The sequence below is a fragment of the Malaclemys terrapin genome, chromosome 11 (assembly GCF_027887155.1).
Source record: "Malaclemys terrapin pileata isolate rMalTer1 chromosome 11, rMalTer1.hap1, whole genome shotgun sequence".
NCBI classification, from domain to species: Eukaryota; Metazoa; Chordata; order Testudines; family Emydidae; genus Malaclemys; species Malaclemys terrapin.
This window is the reverse complement of record NC_071515.1, coordinates 52,344,591-52,365,926: the sequence shown is the minus strand read 5'-3', so window position 1 is coordinate 52,365,926 and position 21,336 is coordinate 52,344,591. Positions and strand designations below refer to the sequence as shown.

The 21,336-nt window shown below is 36.8% G+C and overlaps 2 protein-coding genes across 12 annotated transcripts in view; one reads left to right on the top strand and one right to left on the bottom strand.

Moving 5' to 3' along the window:
* FMNL2 (formin like 2) overlaps positions 1 to 4,954 on the top strand; it is a 270,726-nt gene extending 265,772 nt beyond the window's left edge. The window contains exons 26-27 of one of the 4 annotated variants that reach the window (XM_054044091.1): positions 732 to 778; positions 2,779 to 2,906. In XM_054044091.1, the coding sequence (XP_053900066.1) occupies positions 732 to 778; positions 2,779 to 2,817 (86 nt within the window). In that variant the 3' untranslated portion in view covers positions 2,818 to 2,906. Of the gene's footprint in view, positions 1 to 731; positions 826 to 2,778 lie in introns of all 4 variants that reach the window. The other 3 variants (XM_054044089.1, XM_054044088.1, XM_054044090.1) reach the window with 3 other exon arrangements.
* A 3,302-nt stretch (positions 4,955 to 8,256) lies between these two features.
* The window catches only part of PRPF40A (pre-mRNA processing factor 40 homolog A), a 48,448-nt gene continuing 35,368 nt past the window's right edge, over positions 8,257 to 21,336 (bottom strand). For all 8 annotated transcript variants that reach the window (XM_054044151.1, XM_054044152.1, XM_054044153.1 and 5 more), the window contains exons 19-26: positions 21,135 to 21,251; positions 20,170 to 20,307; positions 18,077 to 18,172; positions 17,151 to 17,237; positions 16,962 to 17,058; positions 16,799 to 16,860; positions 13,093 to 13,227; positions 8,257 to 9,572 (exon numbers count right to left, since the gene is read on the bottom strand). In XM_054044151.1, coding sequence (XP_053900126.1) covers positions 9,480 to 9,572; positions 13,093 to 13,227; positions 16,799 to 16,860; positions 16,962 to 17,058; positions 17,151 to 17,237; positions 18,077 to 18,172; positions 20,170 to 20,307; positions 21,135 to 21,251 — 825 coding nt within the window. In that variant the 3' untranslated portion in view covers positions 8,257 to 9,479. The remainder of the gene's footprint in view (positions 9,573 to 13,092; positions 13,228 to 16,798; positions 16,861 to 16,961; positions 17,059 to 17,150; positions 17,238 to 18,076; positions 18,173 to 20,169; positions 20,308 to 21,134; positions 21,252 to 21,336) is intronic.

Genomic DNA, 21,336 nt, shown 5'->3' with positions numbered 1-21,336 from the left:
CCCCCTCTGATGGGGGGAAATTGGGGACACACTCTGTAGTGTCGTGGCCATTGTGAACACTGGTTGCAGACTTTGACTTCTGGGTCTAGTCATGGCAAAGCTGTATTAAATGAAATCTTAGAATTATGCTGGATTCCTGTTTGGTCAGTGCCAACTTCAGAGGATTGGATGAAGAGACCATCTAAGTATGGGTACGGGGGAAAGGAAATGGAGAAACTTAATTTTGTTCTCAAAATTCTATAGCAATCACAGCTATTACTGATAAGTATTGGCATGTAACTGGATATATTTACATCTTGTGGTGTAAACTATATAAAGGGTGTGTTTAACACAGCATGTATCTGTTAACACTGTTGTCTTTGTTATTGGTTCTTAATCAAAGACAACAGCGTTTCATTTCTTACTTTTGCAATGTATTTTTATGAGAGCTTCTTAATAAGATTGCAAACTATAATCAGCTCAATAGTTATTTTCTCTTTCAAGTTAATTGCTGAATTGTCTTCCTGGAGCCAATCTTCAAAGCAGCTTGGAATTTTGTTAGTGAGAGACTAGGATGGCCATCTTGTCCTTTCCTTCCTGTTTCTAACCTCCTCTTGTAGCCTTGGCCCCCTTCCCTCTTCTTGCTCTCTTGGCTAACATGCCTGGGATTTTTGAACACTAAGTTGAGTTGCTCTTCTTTTTCCATCCCATTTTTTATTTAACCATCATTTTGTGTTTTTTTTTCTGTTTAGCCCTAAAGAAGAATAATATCACTAAATTTCCAAATGTTCACTCGAGGGTAAGGATTTCTTCTAGCACACCGGTGGTGGAGGATACACAGAGCTGGCAAGCATCACTTTTTACTTAGCTTCCTCCTCTCTCTATATGCCAGACAAATTGCTGATAAATATGACTAAATGTAATACTGGTGAGAGTCTAAAGACATAAGGTACATTATAGATTTAAGAATGTCAGTGTCCCTCAGACATTTATTTTCACACTTGTGTTATATGGCATGGTAGAGCATGGGCTAGGATGCACTAAATTGTTGCTCCTAGGGGAGGCTCATATACAGTATCTGACTTCCATGTGATCCTGATCCTGGGTTTCTTTCTCTCCTCCCTACTGAGGATCTGCAAGCTTTGGGGGTAACTAAAGCTCTAGAGATACAGTAATGGCTTCAGCAAATGCAGAGAAATTAAAATAGGGGACAGCTTTCAAGGCTTTTTGGTTTTAGAAGTTCCCTTGAGTTGGGACACCATAGCTTTCTTGATAGGTATAGTGGGCTCCCACCCCTCTCCCCTTATTGCCAGTTGGGGAGGGTGAAAGCCCTGTTCCCTCTCCCTCGTTGAACTGTTAGCAAAAGAGAGGGCTATACATCCAGCATTCTGATTGACCAACAGGGGACAGATGGAAAAAATGCCAGACGTTTTTCATATAAAATGAAGTGACTTTTACCAAACTATAAAAGATTGAATCATAGGACTGGAAGTGACCTTGAGAGGTCATCTAGTCCAGGCCCCTGTACTCATGACAGGACCAAAAGATTGATTTATTAGAACCACGAGTGCTTACTCTGACTGGTGCCCTCTTTCCCTGGCCCCTTTTTCCATTTTGGTCCAAAAATTTGGCCCCTCCAAGTTTGCCCAAAATAGTTAGCAGTGTCCTATGCCCCATCACACCCCAGAGCTGTTCCCCAGCCTGTTCTGCTGCTGCCAGGACTGTACCACACAGTGCTTCTGGAGCATGTGCAGTATCCCTAAGAGATAGACAAGAAGCTGCACAAATCCATGTGCAGACAGGAGCAGCTGAGCATCACCCATTGGCTGCCCCTGCTGATGGTACATGGCTGGGGGGATCCAGGAGCCTTTAAACAAAACACTAACCCAGCCACGACTTCGAAAAGCCATGTAAGCAAAGATATGCAAAGGGCTTCAGGTGCCCCACCCTCACTGAAATTTCTTCCCTGGCAGAAGAAATTTTCCCCGTATTAGGATCAAGGGACATACTGAGTGTGCTCCGTATATCCCCAGTCGTCATTCCCAAGAGGCCTACTTCCATAAATGGCACTCATCAGGACAGATAGATTATGACCTAAATTTATCCCTGTTGTAATTTCTGACTTCACTGGGAATGGGTGGAGATTTAGCTGCTCATGCAAGCATGAAGTCATCATTGTGTGGCTGCAGCCAAGGGGGAAAGTATTTTTGGATCCTCGTCAGACTAGTAGCAATGGAACAGAATAGAACCTTTACATTTTTACCATATAGTAATTGTCTAGTATCCACTTTTTCCATGCTCCCCTCCCCCCAAAGATTGATTTTATGCCTTCTATAAGTCTTTCTTGCTCTGGAAAGAACAATTTAAAACATTATCCTACTTTGAGTTTTTATTCAGCTTCCAGCCCCTTTCAGAAAAAAAAAATTACTGATCAAATTGCAATGATTCTAGTGATTACATCTAAAAAAACCCCAAAAACCTACTTCAGCTCTATTGATTCCAATAGATGTTGCCTTTCACAATGACTTTACTAAAAATAAAGTTATAATCTCCAGCCAATCAGAAGAAAAACTTAAAACTTGACAGCATGAATCTATTTAGACAAGAATACCACCAGTATTACCTTTTTTGGTGTTTATTAATAAAGGACAAATCATATTTGTTTAATTCTCAATGGGTTTAAAGGCCCTTTACTCTTTCTACACAAGCTGCTTTGATTGGCTGCCAGAAGGACTTTTTCTTTTCTAAACAAATGACATTTAATTTACCTGTTTCTGATATCCGATTTCCTTTTTGCAGATCTTAGAAACCAGCCATACAGACGAGCCGATGCGGTAAGGAGAAGCGTTAGGCGACGTTTTGATGATCAGAACTTGCGCTCTGTAAATGGTGCTGAAATAACCATGTGAGCTGGAGATTTGCATGTGAAAAGTAGAGCGTGTGCTTGAATGATACCTTGTCCATGTGAACTATATGTGCTACCATTTAATTATAGCCTTGAATACAGTAAAATTACCTTCTAAAGGGCTCAAAAAGACATAGAAAATGCATAGGAACGTAAAAGTGATGGGCTCTTTACTCAACCATAGCTAACAAGTGCCTAAAATTGAAGTACCTGCTCAAATTAATCAAAGCAATAGGACTTGATTTGATTGGGTATCTTTTTACACCAACACATTATTCAGTATTTTTAACCAAAATGTAAAATACATGATTTTTTTTTTTTTGTTACATGAAATTTAGTGATTGGTCTTCAGTGGCCCTTCTTGATTTCCTGACAGGTTGTAAATAAGTAATACTTGGATGCAATCTGCTGTGGACTTAAGCTTTTCAATGCATTCCTGTCCTGTCCTCTAAGGAATTAACCTTGAGCTTCAACTGCACTTATTAGCTTTTTATATATATAAGGGCTTACCATGTGCAAGGGGGAAGTAATTACAAAATGAACTGTACCTTTCAGCCATATACAAATCCCAGACTAATACAAATAAGATGTGTTCAAGACATAATTCAGTGAACACACGGTTTATATCAAATGAACATGAACTATTCTTCATGTTCAGATTCTGCTTTTTATATGCCAGTGTGCAATGTGGGATAGTTGGAGGGTATGAATGCATTGCAAAGATCTATGAAACAAGAATGTTGTATAAGACTCATTTACTACGTTCTTCAAATAGAGGCAGCTTTTGAATAACAAAGTGTATTTATTAATTAGCACTAAGATATTAACATCTCATTAATCAGTATTAGGATTTCTGAGGACCATTATGGTTCAGTTATTAACTCAGTGAAATAATCTTGTGCCCTGCTGAGAGAGGATTTTAATACCCCATCTATAAGCTTTAAACTTGCATCTGCATTGAGCAAGAATGGTAACCCAGTAAGTATGTTTTTCCTTTGACAATCGAGTTCTGATCACTTAATACAAAGGGACATTTGTTGTTCAAATGCATCCCAACTTCTAAATTCTTATCTTATATATTGCATTTTACACTTTAAAACTGAGCTTATTTTATTAGGCTTGGCAATATTTTAAATATAAACACAGTGCTACTGGTGCAGATCAATTTACTGTTATAATGGAATTTTATTTTATCCTACAATGGCAGGGCACTTGATCTATTCCAAAGTCAAGAACTGGACTGATGCTAAATTTGTACTTTCAGAGAAGATACATTTTGCTTGTGGCTTACCGTTCCTGGTAGCATTGCATCAGTATGTTAATTGTAAAATTTATTGTATAGTATTTAACCACTGAATCTCTTTTCTTTTATGTTGTGCTTTATGTGAACCACTGGTGAAGGTCCCATTTTCCTTGAATAATGTGTAGTTATATGAATCTGTTTTTAAATGTACAGATATTTTGCTACAAAATTGGTGCAGTTTTTTATGGTTTTTACACTTCTCTTTAATTCCCACTTTAGTCTCTGGGTAATATTGTAAATATTGTTTAAAAAATGCATCAGCCTGTGCTATACAATCTGAATGTTATTTTAACTTATAGTTTTGTTTTTTATATTTAACTAAATGGACAGTTTGGGGCTCAAAGTTACCACATTGACTTCCGCTTCCCTATTTACAGAAAGTTTACATTAAAACTGCCACCTATTGTCTCATTTACAGCAACGTGTACTCAACATGCAAAAGAGAACATGCCAAGATTGCCTCTTTCTTCACTGATAGTGACAAAAGAGTTTTAATCTGTATAAGAAAAAATAATTTGGCAACGTAATTTAAGTACATTTATTAGTCAAATGGATCAAACTCGTAAACTCAAAAGCATTTTTATAACTTAACTGTAGACAGCAAATATTACCATGCAAGTGGACTGTAATATTGGCATGTTCTCTTTGATGTTTTTCTAGTAATAGACCTGCTTCTTAGCAATATTAGAAGTGTTTTATAAAAGCAGTTCATGTTACTTTTCTGGTCTATTCATGGCATATGATCAAATAAACTATTTACACTACTATACAGTAATCCATGGTTCTTTGGTATGTTTATATTACTATTTTATGCAGAGCTTGCTAGCAGATGGATCATGAGTATGATGATGGAACAACTTATTCTTACAGAAATAATGGTCTGATATCTGCAGTTTATCAACAGGGGAGGAGGGGGGTTACAAATTCCAAGTTTTCTCACCAGCTTCTGCCCTGTGCCACAACTTTCTGTAAAACCTAAGGTTTCTCATCCTATGATTCTGTATTTTTGTTTTGACGAGAAACACTGCACAAATTCTGCTTAACCTAGCTTCCCAGACAAACAATAGTAATGGCAAAAATGGAAAGGAATCTCACCCACACAGCACTCCACTCTGTGAAGCCATGATTGGTCCTATTTCCATAATGATATTAAACATAGGCAATATAAAGTCAAGGCAGGTGGAGGTAAGGCACTCATTAGAAACCTCAAACATAGCTAATTTTCTCCATTCAAGTCAGTGGACTTACACCAGGAAGGAATTAAGACCATTTTCTTTGTGTTCTTCACCTTAGAACTCCTTTTCACAAGAGTGTGTTTTGTCAATTTTTTCTACCACACAACAGTTTCTTAGGACCCTGGCTGGGTTGGAAGAAAAAGTTCTTGGGTCCCTTCATGGCTTGAAAAAACATATCTCTTCTTTTGTAGCAACTGCAAATATGATGAGCAGAGGCCACTTTTTTTTTTTTAAAAAAACAGGGAGTGGAGGTAATAAGTCACAAGACCTGCAGGCCAATGCTCAAACCACTGAGCTATCCCTCCTCTGTTTTTAAACCAAGTACAAAAACTGTACTCTAAAGCAAGGAAATGAGATTATAGTAAGGACACATCACTATTCTGGGAAATATAATCAATATGCAATATGGTTATTTTATAAACACTTCTACTTTTCAATATAGGTGTACCATAAGTAAAACAAAAAACTACCTTACGTTTTATCAGTCACTAATTTTCATAAATCTTACCCTGGTCTAACTTCCTTGATAAACATTTCAAATCCTACACCTTTTGATTAACAAGCATTTCTTATTGCAGTACAATTGATAATAGATCTTGAGACACTGTCATATAAAAGAAAAAGAATTTGCTTTTCTTAGCACTTTCATACAGTTCCAGCTGCTCTTTGAATATAAGGTTTGTATTTACCAAGGCTCAGCTCCCTCACCAGCAATCTATATCCGGTGAACAGATTTAATTAATATCTGAATAAGAAAAAATATCACAACACCTAAACAGATATTTTACCCCCATGACTTTTTTCCTTCCCTTCTTCCCCCATCTCAAAAGATGATTTTTAGTGATGCCAGGCAAAAATTCATTATGAGAAATACACTGCAAAAGAATAAAAAATGTGTGTAAATAGATGTGCTACAATATTTCTGCAGCAAAATTTAATCTAATAAGAAGAATAAAATGGCAGACAAGTTATTTCTGGTGGTGGTGAATAAATTATGCCATAAATGTAGTAAGCAGCGTAAGCGATAACACAATTTAACAAAATATTGCAAAGCTCAGTTTAAGAGAACAAATCTTGTAACCAAGTCTTAGATTTAAATTTTTGAAAAGGGCTTAACAAATACAAAACAAAATGGGAAGAGGGGTGGATTCAAGATAGCAGAATATGCAACCCAAGCAACACAGCATTAAAGCTAGTGCTTGGGATTCAAGTGAAACTGACTACAACCAGGAAAGCTAACTTTCAGTCCAACCTGAGCATTGTGCAAAAGAGACAAATAGCAAATCAAACACTGATTAGTATTTTAAACATTCTTTGTTTTAGTAATCAATAGCATTATTAATAAAAGGAAAACTAAATTTATTTCGCCAGTAATCCCTTCAATTTCAAGACAACTACAGAATCTGAAATCAAGGGGTTGTGATGCCTTTTGAGAAGGAAAAAGACAGACTGAATTTTGTTGTTGCTGTTTGAGTAGATAGAAATACCCAGGGGCAGAACACTTCCTATCACTCAAGGAAGGAGCAGTCCCATCCATTGAAAAACATGAGGCTGCAAAATTTTTTTGAGGGAGGGAGGAGAAAAATGTTTTCTAATCTTGAGGAAAAAAGTAAGCTGTGCCTTGCCAAAACAGATTTAAATGAGATTGTATTTCCTATTGGGATGGTTTTTGCAAGATCTGATTGAGAAATACAAAAGAGATACATTCCATTAGAATAATTTACAGTTACATTTTTTATTTTTAATGGAAAAATAAAGACAAACCTTTTAAAAGTAATATTTACTTAGAAACATGTTTCTTCATGTAGATTATGCTAGGCAATAAAAGTATTTTACACAAATTCTAATGTGTTTTCAAAACCATTATTACCTGTCAAAAATTCTAAACTAATTTGCTACCTTTAAACATTTCCTCAAATCTCTGTCAATGTAAAACCAAATATTAGACATGATGAACTGTGTACTGCGTACTATCACCCCCAAATTGTGTGTTTGGTTTTGTTTTTCACTATAGAGTTAACCTAATTGCTACAATACCAATGTATTTGCTTTTTTAAAATATAAACACAGGGAAGTGAATTTTACAAGGTTAGCAAAATATATATATTTAAAATCTAACTGATTTTATATAGCCATATACCAATGATCAGCGCTCAAGTCCTGACACACAGACTAACCTGCAACTTTCCACACTTTGGATAGTTGCTGGGCATGGTGCAGAAATATGGAACAGTCCCACTGCCAACATTTTAGTTCATTTGCAGTTTTTTGGATATTTAGCATGAAACATTTTATTATATATAAAATACAATTTATTAGAATTCTTTACCTCAAACCCTACCTGGCAAAAGTCGTATAAGGTATTTCTTCAATAAGGAATGATTCACAGGTATGTTAGGTAGTGATGGATGACTAGCATTTGTTATGTTAGAGGTGTATACTGAATATTTTTAAATACAAAAACCTGTCATTTCCTTCTGAATATAGCAGACCAAATATGTCTCAAATATTTTCTTTCAATTGAAAAGTTTCAGTCTCAAAGAGCAACCTTAAAAAGTGTGACTCATTTACCCATCCTACTGAAAATATTCTGTGTGAATGCTGCAGTTGTAGGCTTTGATCTTAAATGGGCTTTTTAGGCATTTATGTACTGGTAACGTTTGTCATATGTATTAGAAAAAGGGATTAATACGCTGAAAAGGAAGCTACACTCTGTACACAGTCTTCAAAATAAAAATTGAGTGAACACATGTTGCTTATTCCATCAATCATAGATAGCAGTTATTTCTATTAGAGCTGTACAGAGTATTTAAAACTAGAAATAAATACCAGTACACGCTAGAGGACAAAATTTAATAATTGATAAAAATGTACAAAAATATTCAAATCAGAAAGGTTTCAGAATGTGTACCACAGTAGTCAATACTTGTCACTGAATAGGGAAAGTAGAACTTTTCCTCAAAGCAAAACTGGTCAGAGGCTACCAAAAGGGGGGTGGGAGGTGGAAGCTGAATTTTTAAAAACAATACTAGTTTTTTTTTAAAGAAAAGGTTTAGAATAACATTGATTTTCTACATTAATATTGCAACTGCTATTTAAAATTTGGTGGTACATTCTTCAGCAGGTCCTTAAGGCAACATATTGAAATTAATTTACCATTTGATTTTATGTTAAATTTTCTTATCAAGATAAATGCTGAAATAATGCCCTCAGCCATTTTAATATATGTCAGGTTTTACTTTAATAAAAATGGTGGCTATTTTACAGCAGCGCCCTCTAGTGCCACTGTAATGAAAGGCCTAGCAGATTTCCATCATAAACACCTATTTGTAAGGGTTTAAAACTTTACCATAAAAATTCACTCCAAGATGAAACTTGACATAGAAAGTCTCAGCCAGGAAGTCACATTTTTTGTTTAATACAAATTATCAAAACCATAAGTTTGGCCGGTAATGTAGTGCACAAAAAAAGCAATTTCTGTTTCTGGTGCTTCTCTGTACTACAATAAATCAAGAAATGGATTCATTATTCCCTCTCCATTTCCCTCCTCCTGCCAAAAAAACAAAACAAAACAAAAAAACACACACAAAGACAATTAAGCCACAAGAAACTACATTTTGAATCTTTCCAAAAAGGAAATTTAGCTTGTCTCCACTGGCCTCTAAAAGCAGGTTTAGCACCTTTCCAGAAAGAACTTTTTAAGACATGGATTGCTAGAAAGGGGCTAATACTTTCCCTGGCCAGAGTAGGCAGGACCCAGAGTCAGAAGTGAAACAACTTCCATTCATCAAAGGGCTCTAGGGTGTACAGAATATATATGCTTCCTAGCAAGTCAAGAACAGAACTTCAACTTTAACTCTGAATTTCCTCTGTTTTTTCTAGATTTGATGCCAGGCCCCATAATGATATTACTTGAATGCATTTTTTTATGCAGTATCATTAAAACCCACTGTTATTTCAACAATGGAACTCAGAATATCAGAACTCATGTCCTGAATTAGACATCAGTTTCTTTTATTAAATCCTACTGTAAATGTATTTGGTATAAATAATGTTCTTATTGATCTTCATCCAGTTGTTCCAAGAGGGTTCTTCTCTGTTTTTCTAATTCCCCTTCGCTCAGTTCACTCCCAGATGTATCCCAATTACCCTGCAAAGAAATGTAACCATTATGACAAGAAAACACTGTAATTCACCCACAGCAGCTATTGCATGTGTTCCAATACCGCTTTCTGGCCTTCATTAGGAAATACGTAACTCCTCACTTAACATCCTCCTGCTTAACGTTGTTTCAAAGTTACGTTACAGCTCCATTAGGGAACATACTCGTTTAAAGTTGTGCAATGCTTTCTTATAACGTCGTTTGGCTGACTTTACAAGGGAGCATTGCACAAGTTCCTCTTCTCCGCCTCCTCCCCCTCCCTTCCCTCCCAGCACTTCCCCTGCTGCCAAACACCTGTTTGGTGGCGTTTAGGACTTTCTGAGAGGAAGGAACGGAGGGAGAGAGCAGGGAAGCTGCTGCCCCCCCCCCCACACACACACACCTCCGGCAGGCAGGGCCACCCGGAACACAGGGGCTTTAGGGGCTGCAGGGCCCTGGGCCAATGGGGGCCCCGGCCTGCAGCTCTAAAGCCCCTTTCGGAATGCGGCCCTGCGAGCACGGGCTGGAGGACTCAGGAGGAGCAGGGGCAGCCGCGCAGCCAGCGGCTGGAGAGAAGCGGTGCTTTCCCCTTCAAAGCCGGCGGGGGGAGAGGGGGGGGCGGGACAAGCTCCCAGAATTGCGACCATGGGGGCGGTGCCGCGCTGCACAGAGCCACCTGCACACCCCCTGCACCAAACAGGAGCTGCCCCAGGTAAGTGCTCTGCACCTCCTGCCTGCCCCACCCCTGAGCCTCCTACACCCCCCCCCACCCTGAGCTCCCTTCCGCTCCCAGACCCTGCACCCCCAGCCCTGAGCCCCAGGGGCACCTCCCCACCACAGTACAGTACTGTACAGTATATAATGCCTTTTGTCTGCCCCAAAACAATTTCCTCGGAACCTAACCCCCCACATTTACATTAAATCTTATGGGAAAACTGGATTCATTTAATACTGTTTCACTTAAAGTTGCATTTTTCAGGAACACAACTACAACGTTAAGTGAGGAGTTACTGTATAGCCAGAAAATCAAGGGAATACAATCCATATTTAAAGGAACTGACAAGTGAAGCAATATAACATGAAAACATTTGTTGAATTCTAATCCTACATCCCTCAGAGCAATATGCGATATACTTGTGTGCAACTGTTCTCAGACGATAAGCATCCCAAGGAGGGTCTAACACTAGATTTCTTGTCACAAATTTTTCATCACTGCTACCAATATTGGTAGCAACAGTGAAAGCATTGGAGTAGACAATGTTCTAGGTGACAGCTTGTGTTTTAACCACCTTGTTGTGTAACCCTGCTCTGAGCAGGTCTTCACAACATAGTGTTTAGTACTAGACTTCGGCCATAGTTTTCTCCAAAAAATGCAGATTCAGCAACACTAAAACATCTTCCAAACTGATGTCAGTTTCAATTATTTTTTTTTACTTAAACAGTTTCCAAACAAATAGAAATATTTTTATTCTGACATGTTTGAAATACGTTCTGATTTTTTAGTTCAAAGCAATTTTTCATTTAAAAATTGCCTTTAATTTTATTAAATAAATGACGCTTTAAAACTGTCAAAATCAAAATAAAAAATTTCAATTTTGTTAAGATAAAATGTTTTATTTCACCCAAAATGATTTACCCCCCAATTTTTTGATTGGTCAAAAATTGAAGGAAAAAAAAGTTATTGCCCAGAAATCTATTCCCCCGAGAACTGACGACACCCCCCCACCCCCAAAAAACCCACAAAACTCCTCAATCAGTTATTCACAGAGCTCTACTGCGAACACCAGCAGCTGTCTGGAGCCCTATCTACGTTAATGCATCCACCATTAGTCTACCAGTAGTAACAAGAGTGGGCAATTTTGAGCAAAAAAGCCCAATGTAGACAAGGCCTGACAGATTAGCTACTCTTGGTTCTCTGCTCCCAACATAGTATGTCTCCCACCCCATAGGATGTATGGTTGGAATTTTCTGAGGAGCCAAAGAGAGTTAGGTGCCAAAATGGATTGTTCTCGGAGGACACATATCCTAATGAATTACCACGTACTCACCCTTCTCCCCATAGAGAGAGAGTTCTGAGAGACTTCTGTCTGTGAGAGGACTGAACAACAGGGTACAGTTGCAACCTACACACCTCATTGACAGCATTACAAGATGCTCTCTCATGGGAGCCAACAGTGCTGAGCCTGACAGAATTTCTCATTCAGTTACCCAACTCCCTTAGTCTCTTTAGAAAATCCAGTCTATATATTCTCCAAAATACAAGTTACTCAGAATGGATGTTATAATAAAAAGTGGACCCTGCAAGTGCTCTCAACAACATTCTTTGCCTTCAAAAAGCCCAAGAACCACTTAGCTCCATTAGCACTTTCTTCCACCACTGGTCTAGCTCCAATGTAGCTCCACCAGTGCTAAATCAACAGTGGGGAAAAGGACAGCTACACCCAGAGATGAAAGACTGCTCCATCAAATCTAGTCTTCGTTGTGTTTTAGTCCAGGGTAGTCAATAGATGGATGGCGGGCCAAGTCTGGACCACCAAATCCTTTTGAATGAACCTCAAAATCTTTTTTATTTAATTTATCATCATCATAGTCGGGATTTTTTTTTTTTTTTATTATTTTCTCTAGAGCCTCGACCTTGACTATACCTTGACCAAGAAATTGGGACCTTGACAAAAAAAAGTGTTCTACCCCGTTCTAGACTAAAAATCCCATATTGTTTAAATATGAATACAATCGTAACATGTGAGCCATGTGGACTATGGCCCAAAACCCAAATGTTCCTCTACTTTCCTTAAACAGTGTACTTCACTTTCAGTTTTGGGTGGGTTTTTTTACATCATTTAAAATACAGCTTTAAAATGAAAATATGACATCTACACAAAACCACATGCAGAATTACTAAGCTACACAGATCCCAAAACATACACTAATAACAATTTTAAATCTTCTTGGAATGCTGTCCATCTACAGATAAAAATCACTGTAAATAAATGTGATGTTGCACCCCATAATGCTTTATGGAAATATGCTTATGAAAGTAAATATGACATAACTGGAATGTTTTATGCTAGATATGCCATGTAACATATCTCTGCAAAGGTTATGATCTACTGAATATATTCATCCTATTTGTATGCATGTATCATTTTTGTATTCCAAGTTATGAATATTGGCTATGTACTTGTTTAATTTTAAGTAGCCCCTGTGAAGCAGTTGGTCAGCTTCCTGAGAAAAGACTATTCTCAGTAAGTGCCCAGTCAAGAAATACTTAAGCTAACAAAGAACTTGGAGATGCCAATCCACATCTGAGCACACTACATCAGAAGTAGTCTCGGCACATCAGTTGGCAGTCTCAAGGGGGTTTCTGTGATCCAACCCGTCACAATAAATCCTTAGCTTATAAATTAGCAAGCTACTCTTTAATTAGTTGTATATTTTTATGTGGATCTGTAAAGCTACTATATTGTATTTAGCCAAAATAAAATAAAAAAACCTCACAGACAAACAAAATGGAACCAAGAAAGCTTACAGAATCTTTTCCAGGACGTTTTTTAGGAGGAGATTTATGCTTTGATTCCGATCTTTGTCTAGGTCTATCCTTTTCATTCTCTCTCTCTTTTTCTTTTTTATCCTTTTCTCGTTCAGTATCAGATTCTGGTGAATCCTGTGTAAAAAAAAATGAATGGGAAAAATTCTTAAAGCTTCCAAATATTTATTTTATTAACATGTTGTATAATGTGCACAGTGAGTGTACACACATCTCAGTACAACTAAACTCTGCAAAGCTCCATTATTGGGTTACATATAAGCAAACTGGCTTATTTAACATGTTCTTCTTTAGAACTAACTAACCAAATACCATAAACATGGCAGAAGAAAGCCAATACAGAGGCAAATGCATACACAAATGATTTAAAAAGAAAGATAGGTAGGCTGACTTCAACTTGAAACATAGCAACAATTAAAACGGGCAGAGGAGAACTTACTCTACTCTTTTGCTTTTTAATCATACATATGAGGGATTAGGTCACACTAGATCAGTGGTTCCCAAACTGGGGTTCACGAAATGTTACAGGGGGTTATCGGGGAAAAAATTTCCTAACGGTGGACAGAGCTGTCCATAGGGACCCCATAGGCCAGCAGCCCAGAGCCCCTGGACTTCCAAGAGCTAAGCAGATCAAAGCAAGCATATCTATCACACTGAGATTTTAACTTCAAGCCTCCTTATAAGAAATGGAAAGGGAGGTGGATATTTTTTGCTGTTTTTAAAATTAAATAGGCAGCTAGTGTTCTCCATAATAATTTTAAAAACAGTAAGTTTAAGCTTTGGTGTAACATGCGTTGTTTGCCTGAACTGCTCAAGACCTGAATGCTTGTGTAGGAGGAACTCTGAGTTGGCTTCTTAAATACCTTCATGCTGTTTCACATCTGATACTCCTTGATGAAACACAGGAGCCTTGTCTTATAAACAGGCTTATTCAAAGTGATAAAAGCTATGAAAGTGAGATCTTGGAAGAGTGTTGCGGTTTTCATAATGTAATAAAATACTGTAATGATGAATAATAATAGTAATAAATAGTGTGTAATAAGCATGTCATTAAAAAAATGTATATTTGCAAGATCACTGCTTTTATAATTTATACTCAGGTAAAGGAGAAAATCCCTGGAAATATTCATTTTTAGGAGGGGGTTTGCGAGACTTGCCATTTTAGTGAAAGAGGTTCACAGGTTGTTAAAGTTTGGGAACCACTGCACTAGATGCTAGAGCCCTGCAGTGGGACTGGGATCCCGCAGGTCCCGCAGGATCCACACAATGCTCTACTAGATGCTTCCTGACCAATTAGGTATTTATGCAGAAGTCATCTATTCAATTCGGCTTTTGCAAAGGGTTGATGGTATTTCCTGGAATGGGGAATGGCTGGAAAGCCACATCTCTATAGCTAGCTGCTGGCAGAGGTCCTACCTGATTACTCTTGGTGTTTTGTGGTAATACTAATTACACTAGGGTGCCTACAGCCTTGGATAGGAACATTTATTATTTAAATCTAAATAAATAAATACAACTGAAATGTTAAACCAACATTGCTTTCACACTGACCATTGGCCCTCCGGTGGCAGTTAACACATAACGGTCTGACTGTTGTTGAATCACCAGAATTATATGCCACACACCTTACTCAACAGTGTCTACCCCATATGAGGGCCTCTTGTGAGGGCTACCACTCTCAAAAAAGTTTTACAACTTCAGAAAATACAAAAATAAACATAAAAGTACCCTGTGTTTATGTGGCAATGTGACCACCATAATTTATCAGTAAACCCAAACCACTTCCCTTCCCCATGCCAATGGACACTCACCAGTCCTGAATCTTACACAGAAAAAGATAACATAACAGCTATGTTGTCATTTATTCTATTTGAGTTCTTATACTGCTCCAATCAGCATTGTATCTGAGCTCCCAAAATAGCTCTGGAACACGGACAGACAAGAGGGAGTGATCCCTGGCATAAGGCAAGAGCAAAAAAGGACTCCCATCTCTGAGTGCTCCTATGGCTGCCATGACGACAGTCCTGAAGGTGGCCATGGGGGCAATCACTCTAGCAAGATTTACCCTTATAAGCAACTTTGACCTCATAATACTCAGAACTGAGCCCTCAGAAATGGTTTACTTTAAAGTGTATGTGTGGAGAACAGGAAGTTATTGTTAAGCTACCAGTACTTCTCATCTCTCTGGTTTCATGTAATGATATTATAAGGCAATAGGGCTGATTACAAGTACCTTCAAAGATTAAGTGAAAAGCAAGAGCATTAAATGTATTCATTGGCTAGCTCTAGAATAAAAAGTAGGGCTGTCGATTAACTGCAGTTAACTCACACGATTAACTCAAAAAAATTAATCGTCATTAATCGCACTGTTAAACAATAGAATACCAACTGAAATTTACTAAATATTTTGGATGTTTTTCTACATTTTCAAATATACTGATTTCCATTACAACACAGAATATAAAGTGTACAGTCCTGACTTTATATTATTTTTGATTACAAATATTTGCACTGTAAAAATGATAAACAAAAGAAACAGTATTTTTCACTTCACCTCATACAAGTGTTGCAGTGCAATCTCTTAATCGTGAAAGTGTAATTTACAAATGTAGATTTTTTTTACATAACTGCACACAAAAACAATGTAAAACTTTAGAGCCAACAAGTTCACTCAGTCCTACTTCCTGTTCAGCCAATCGCTAAAACAAACAAATTTGTTTACTTTTACAGGAGATATTGCTGCCTACTTTTGATGACGCTCATGAAAAAAATAGTGCGTTAATTAAATTTGTGACTGAACTCCTTGGTGGAGAATTGTATGTCTCCGGTTCTGTTTTACCTGCATTCTGCCATATATTTCATGTTATAGCAGTCTTGGATGATGACCCAACACACGCTGTTTGTTTTAAGAACAATTTCACAGCAGATCTGACAAAATGCAAAGAAGGTACCAATGTGAGATTTCTAAAAATAGCTACAGCACTTGACCCACGGTTTAAGAATCTGAAGTGCCGTCCAAAATCTGAGAGGGACAAGGTATGGAGCATGCTTTCAGAAGTCTTAAGATGTGGAAACTACAGGACCCCCAACAACCAAAAGAGAAAATCAACCTTCTGCTGGTGGTATCTTACTCAGATGATGAAAATGAACATGCTCTGTTTTGGATCGTTATCAAGCAGAACCTGTCATCAGCATGGACGCATGTCCTCTGGAATGTTGGTTGAAGCATGAAGGGACATATGAATCTTTAGCGCATATGATATGTAAATATCTTGCAACCCCGGCTACAGCAGTGGCCATGCAAACAATGCCTGTTCTCACTTTCAGGTCACATTGTAAACAAAAAGCAGGCAGCATTATCTCTTGCAAATTGTAACCAACCTTGTTTGTCTGTGCGATTGGCTGAAGTAGGACTGAGTGGACTTGTAGGCTCTAAAGTTTTACATCGATTGCACTACAGTACTTGTATTCGGTGAATTGAAAAATACTATTTCTTTCGATTTTTACAGTGCAAATATTTGTAATAAAAAATAAACAAAGTGAGCATTGTACATCAATACATTTGAAAATGTAGAAAACATCCAAAAATATTTAAATACATGGTATTCTATTATTGTTTAACAGCACAATTAATCATACAATTAATTTTTTTAATCGCTTGACAGCCCCAATAAAAAGCTGTACTTACAGACTTGTGTCTCCTCTTTTTGTTTTTCTTCTTGTGTTTTTTTGACTTCTTGTAACTTCTCTCTAAAATACATGGAAAAGTAAATAAGTATCAATAAAACATTAAGACCCAACATTATCATGACAAGGCTTGTTTTAACAGAGGAGAGGGGAAAATATCTTACCAGATTCTGCACTGGAAGAACGATCAGAAACTGATCTAGATTCTGAGCGTTGCCTCTTCTTCTTTGAATGGCTATCATCATCATCAGACTCTGAGCCCTTTAAACAGCACATTCTGAGTTCAATATTAACCTTGCAAGACAATATGTTGTAAATGTAGCTTTCACATATTATTCTAAGAAGGGTCTTACCGAACGGGAGCGAGACCGTTTTCTGTGATGCTTTTTAGACTTTTTAGAATGTTTCTTATTCTTTGAATGATGATGTTGACACTCGTGCTGTGGTATAAAATAATCCAAACATTATAATTGTTTTAAAGAATCCAAAGCAAGTTGACCAATTTTTAGCACCAGTCCAAAAGAGACACTCATGTTCTCTGACATCAATTTGTTAAAACAATGTAACATCTGAAATCTTACTGTTTGTAACCTCTTAATATGCAACATTACATTTTTTAAAAATTAAATTTAAAGAAACTGCCATTAATGCACCGTTAAAGCTGTAAAATCTAGCATTAAAAAAAGAGTCAGGAATCTCTTAGCATCACACTTTGAAGATGTATGGAAACAGCTTCAGTTTTCCATTATGCATGTTTAGTCTTGCATTTTTTAAACATTACTAATTTTAATGCCCTCCCCCCAAATTTGGCGAAGTATGTACTGCTCATTAAGACCTATTTTATGCCAAATTTGAAGTTTCAAAATTCTTGTTTTTAAAATCTCTTAAAAAAACAAAACACCAAATCAAATTTTAATAAAACAAGATGCAGTTTACATCAGCCTAATGAACCATCTGTAGCTTAAGACAGATTGAGTTATAATCCCTTCAAAAATTCAAATTTGCTAAAAAAATTCATCTCTACATAGGTAAGAAAATTTTAGCCCAAAAGGTAACTATTTTAGAATGTGGTGTATGAAAAGTTAGATGAAAACAGCTCAATCACAAATAAAAAAAATAAAACACATGAAAATAGCTTAACCATAATACACTTCACTACTTTCAGACTGAGGCTTTAATATTTGTGTCACAAAATAAGACAGTTCAGTACAGTTTTGGAAAGTTTTTCTTCTTACAAAAGAACTGCTACAAAAGTGCTACGAAAAAATATATAAGTTACCTCTAGTACATGTATAAAGTCTTTAAAGATTCTTTTTCTTTCAGATTCTAGAGTGATGTCTTCAAATGCTGGTTCCTTAACAAATCTATCTCTGATCTATATGCAAAGGAATAACACAGAATGAAATACTACTACACAAAGACAGACACACGTGTAAGTTTAACAATGAAGTAAAACAAACATGATTTCATAAATGGAAAAACATATTTTACTACTACAGGGTGAATTACCCCTCACCCCAACAAGTTCATGTATACGTGTCCCACACTTCCAAATGTCCAAAGATTAAGATTGTCATATTCCGATAACTACCTATGTTTCTGCCATAAAGTTTAGATTCATTCTCATTTTTTTTAATGGCTATAACTGAACATCTTTAACAGTTCACTTCTGCTATGCTTAAAATAAGTAGTGCTCTGTCCCCACTTAAAACTTAAGCTCGTTCACTCACACACACACACACACACAAATAAATAGAAAGTCAGGTAAACACCTCCAATCAATCAATGCATTTTTCCCACATTTTCTTTCCAATCATTCTAAGTGTGTGAAACAGCAGCTCTCTTCTTTTAGACGTGTCATTGTAGTCAACAATTTGACGAGCTATCTTTTGACACACCACTATTAGCTTGAAACACTTATACAGCAGATTGTGATATCACTTCACGAACCAGATGTGAAGGAAAACAAACTTCATATAAAGAGACAGATCTATTGATGATAGAGCGGCAATAGCAAAGGAAATGCAGGGAAAAAGCAATATGATTATGATTAACAGGGTTTTGATAAAATATTTAGAAGTTTTCCATTGCAATGATTCTTCACACTTAGCTATATAACTGATACTTGTTTTCTTGTGATTCACCCAGATGGCGCATCCATGTATGCACTAAAAATTATCAGAAGTTGATTAAATAAAGTAACTGAATGCTAAATACAGCTTGGAGTGAATTTGTACAACTAATTCTCAGTTAAAGAGCATGCATTTTTGCATACAAGACCTGTCAAAATCTACTCTGTTGCTTGAGATGCACGAGGACAAAATTGTTGGAAATTTTTAGACAACTTTTGTGCTCCTATCAATGTATCAGGCCAAGTTCAATCACTGATCATGTGCATGCAGTTCACATTGGTTTCAAGGAAGCTGTCTCTTTAGCCAACATCTAAGACCAATTACTTTGGTATTTTGATTCAAAACATATTCTAAAATTGAAGAGCAATGAAACTTTAAATATGACCCAGAGTATATTCTTTGAAGACACTTTCCACGGCATTTATTACAAATTACATTTACAGCCTAGTTGTTACTTGTATATATTAGAGGAATTTTACTAACCACTTAATAATTAAAGAAGTGTATATTAAAAATGTGACGTGTGAGTTGAATGAGTATCTATGAACATACTGTATTAAGATATTGGAGGAAAAGATACAAGAGGTCACCATTTGATCCAAAGTGGTTCACCCAACTGTACTCACTCTTCTCCTAAATTTTAACTTCAAAACTTTGAGCGATTTATACAGTGCCCAAATACTTTAATGTTTTTCATGACAATATTTACAATTTTTTTTATAAAAGAATATGAATACTATCCAGATAATAACTAATAGATGTTGGTCTTTACCAGAATGCAACCTATGATGCAGAATAATTAGTTAAATAAAGAGCATAGTGAACACCTGCTATTAAAAACAGATCTACACAGAAGAACTTTCCTGCCAGAAATGTCTTATGAAAATGAAAAAGAACTACATAATGATCTGCAACTTTTTTGTATAAGTAGCACCAACACTATAGGATTTTTAAGTACTTATGGTGAACTGCTTGCCTTTCACACCTCGGAACTATATTTTTAGAATAATCATTTCCTCAGTTAAAAATAGTACTGCAAAATAAATTAAATTATCTCAATTCAGTGGAAGTTCTTTTAAAAGATGGGACAGAACTATTTTCATGTGTGTAAGTTATACTGATAGGAATAACACTGAGCTGGAGCCTATGAGATATGACAATTTATTCATAAAATATCTGCATGCAAACCACACCACTAACAAACAATATTTCTGAGAAGGTGAAAAGTGACAATACATACATCTTCCCAGACAGCATCCAATTCAATTGGGGGCGTAGCTTGTTTTAACATGCTCTTGAATGCAGACTCTTTCCGCTTCATTTTGCGAGCCTCTTCTTTCTCCCGCTCACGTTCACGGGCTTCTGCCTTTTCCAGCAACTACAGAAAGTAAGTCATGAAATCAGTCAAGTGACAGTAACATCCACATAAGTAATGAAGAGTGATAATTAGGTAGCATGTAGTTTTGCCTCAAGATATTTCAACGTTGGTATTTAATCATTTTGTTTGTGCCTATTTACATTATCTGCTCCATTAGTCAACCTTAAATTTTATATTTGTTCATTTGAGACATTGAGAAAAGAAGTCCATGTCCGACACAATAGATAATGATTTTTACAACTTGCCAATATTGAATGCAAGTTCATTAGAAAGCACCAGCTTACAACTGCAAAGACATTGTTGAATCCCTACCCTACAGTTGTACTTTAGGATGAGTTCTTTAGATTTTGAACAAGAACTCTGCCTCTCCAATCTGAATTCTCAAAACTGGCAATATCAAGAAATACACCCTTAATCAGCAACATATTTTACACACTATATTTATTGAAGTACTCATAAAATACACCTAAAATGATGCAGAGAAAATAATATTTCAGTTTCTGAGGGCAAGTCTACTTTACTGCACTATATGCGCTGCTGTAGCATGTCTGGTGAAGACGCGCTACGCTGATGGGAGAGTGCTCTCCCGTTGGCACGATTACTCCATTTCAATGAGAGGCAGAAGCTAGGTCAGTGGGAGAGTGTCTCCACCGACATATCATGGGTTGTGGTTGCTGTGACTTACATCGCGCAGGGGGATGGCTTTTTCAGACCCCTGAGTGATGTAATATACATCGACTTAAGAGGTAGTGTAGGCAAACCCTGATAAAACAAAATTTTTAAAATCAATTTTCTTAATATGAACATACAGGAATGTTAAAACTTACACTATTGAAAGCCAGTTTGATATTTCCAGCATCTAAAGTGGTAGCTCTTTTAGTTGAACTGATGACCGTAACAAAGTCTTCAAAAGTAGTATTCACTTCAACCAGAAATCCTTTATCCTGCAAGAGAGTTACCTCCTTGGCACCAGGTAGGTCAGGAACTCTCACGTTAGCGCTAATGCACACTGCATTAGCGCAACGTGAA